The 1869-nt window shown below is 38.5% G+C and overlaps 1 protein-coding gene across 1 annotated transcript; it reads left to right on the forward strand.

Annotated features, from left to right (window-relative positions):
• Positions 1-240: 240 nt before the first annotated feature.
• On the forward strand, positions 241-1338 carry LOC145689235 (uncharacterized). The gene has a single exon (XM_081763373.1). It carries the CDS (start codon positions 241-243, stop codon positions 1336-1338), a length of 1098 nt encoding a protein of 365 aa, XP_081619499.1.
• The last annotated feature ends 531 nt before the right edge of the window (positions 1339-1869 follow it).

Consider the following 1869-nt stretch of genomic DNA (forward strand, 5'->3'; position numbering starts at 1 on the left):
GTTTTTAATGTTTACAACTTTTTTGCATCAAACAATAATAAATCTGATAGTGTGCGTGAAACCTCCCGAGCAACATGTGTCAGTGAGAGATCCGTGTGGCGAATTGTGAAAGAGAAGGAGAAAAGTCTAAATACAGGACAACCCGTCGTGACACCCGGTAAAGCAAGACCAAATACCCAGAAAAGGCAAACAAATTTAGATTCTTTCGACGAAGCAGTAATTCGTAGAACAATTCACAATATGTATGCTGAAGGCATTGCCGTGACCGTAAATAAATTATTGTGTGAACTTAAGGAAAGCATTAACTTCAAGGGTTCTGAGTGGGCATTACGACAAATACTGCGGAAGTTGGGTTTTAGGTTTAAAAAACATTCTATTGGGAATAGAAATCTGCTTCTTGAAAGAAGCGATATTGTCGTTTGGCGACATAAATATATACGCGAAGTGAGGAGGTTGCGCGTAAACGAACCTCAAAGACAATTTGTGTACTTGGATGAAAGTTTCGTTCATACGCATCATACTGTACCGAAAGTCTGGTTAGATTCGGAGGGCTGTGGAGGGTTACGAGTTCCGACTGGAAAAGGTCCTCGGTTCATTCTCGTCCATGCCGGTAGTGAAAACGGGTTTGTAGAAGGTGCAAAGCTGGTCTTTTTCTCTAAATCAAGTGCTGGAGATTATCATGGTGACATGAATGGCGATAAATTTTTTTCGTGGTTTCAAGAGCAACTCATTCCAAATTTACCAGAAAACTCAGTGATCATTCTTGACAATGCTCCATTTCACAACAAACAAATTGAAAAAGTTCCAACTTCCAATAGTAGAAAATCAGAAATGTTGTCCTGGTTATCGGCTCATAATGTACCCCATAGTCCGGATTTCTTGAAAGCTGAACTTTATGAATTGATAAAGAAAAACAAACCTCAACATGTAAAATATGTTATTGATGAAATTGCAACAAGCAAAGGACATAAAGTAATAAGACTACCGCCATACCATGCTGACCTTAACCCTATTGAATTAATATGGGCAAACGTGAAGAAATACATCGCTGTCAATAACAAAACTTTTACCAAACAAAGTGTAGAGAAGCTTATTGAAGAAGCTTTCAAACAAGTAACGAAAGAAGACTGGAGGAAGGCTGTTGAAAACTCGCGAAAATGGGAACAGTTTTACTGGGAAAAGGACTGTCTTATGGATGAACGGATTGACAATTTAATTGTGAGTGTTGGAAGCCATTCAGAATCCGATAGTTCTGTAACAGACAGTGATCGGGAAGACGGGCCTGGAATTTATAGCGACGATTCAGACGACCTCGGTTGCTCACCAATGATAGACTAAAGGTAAGAGTAAATTATTTCTACTTGTATTGTTGTGATTTATTGTGTACATTTTAAAATATTCTAATAATTGATTCAGTGAGCTTTCTAAGTACTATTTGTGAGTAGCGTAAGTTGGTAGCCTTGCAACTGAGAGCGCTGACGTCACTGCCAAGATAATTCTCGGGCACTGTAGTTGTCTTCTTTCTTCTTCTTTTTCTTATGTTCGTTTAATCCCGTCAAGGATAAGAACGAAATCTCTTTCGGGAGTAAAGACATCCTATAAAATGGATTAGTGTTGCCGCGAAATTCAAAATGGCTCATATTATTGGTGATTCTGGGCATTTCTTAACTTCTACCTGAGAGTCTATCTTATCCTACCGGTTTGTCGATCGTCATTTGTAGTTCATAGAATTAGCATGGAGATGATGAAATTCGGAATGTTCCATTACAATAATATTCATTTTTAACTTGACTCCTCCGTTTCTTCCACACAAAGCTCCTCATAAGAAAGAGTAACCAAACGCTGGGTGACGTTATATTTTTGACGATG

The sequence above is a fragment of the Thermobia domestica genome, chromosome 7, assembly GCF_964235325.1.
Source record: "Thermobia domestica chromosome 7, izTheDome1.hap1.1, whole genome shotgun sequence".
Taxonomy (NCBI): Eukaryota; Metazoa; Arthropoda; class Insecta; order Zygentoma; family Lepismatidae; genus Thermobia; species Thermobia domestica.

What these genes read in the sequence shown, in the direction of transcription:
- LOC145689235 (XM_081763373.1), top strand. Translation starts at nt 241, where the DNA reads ATGTATGCTGAAGGCATTGCCGTGACCGTAAATAAATTATTGTGTGAA.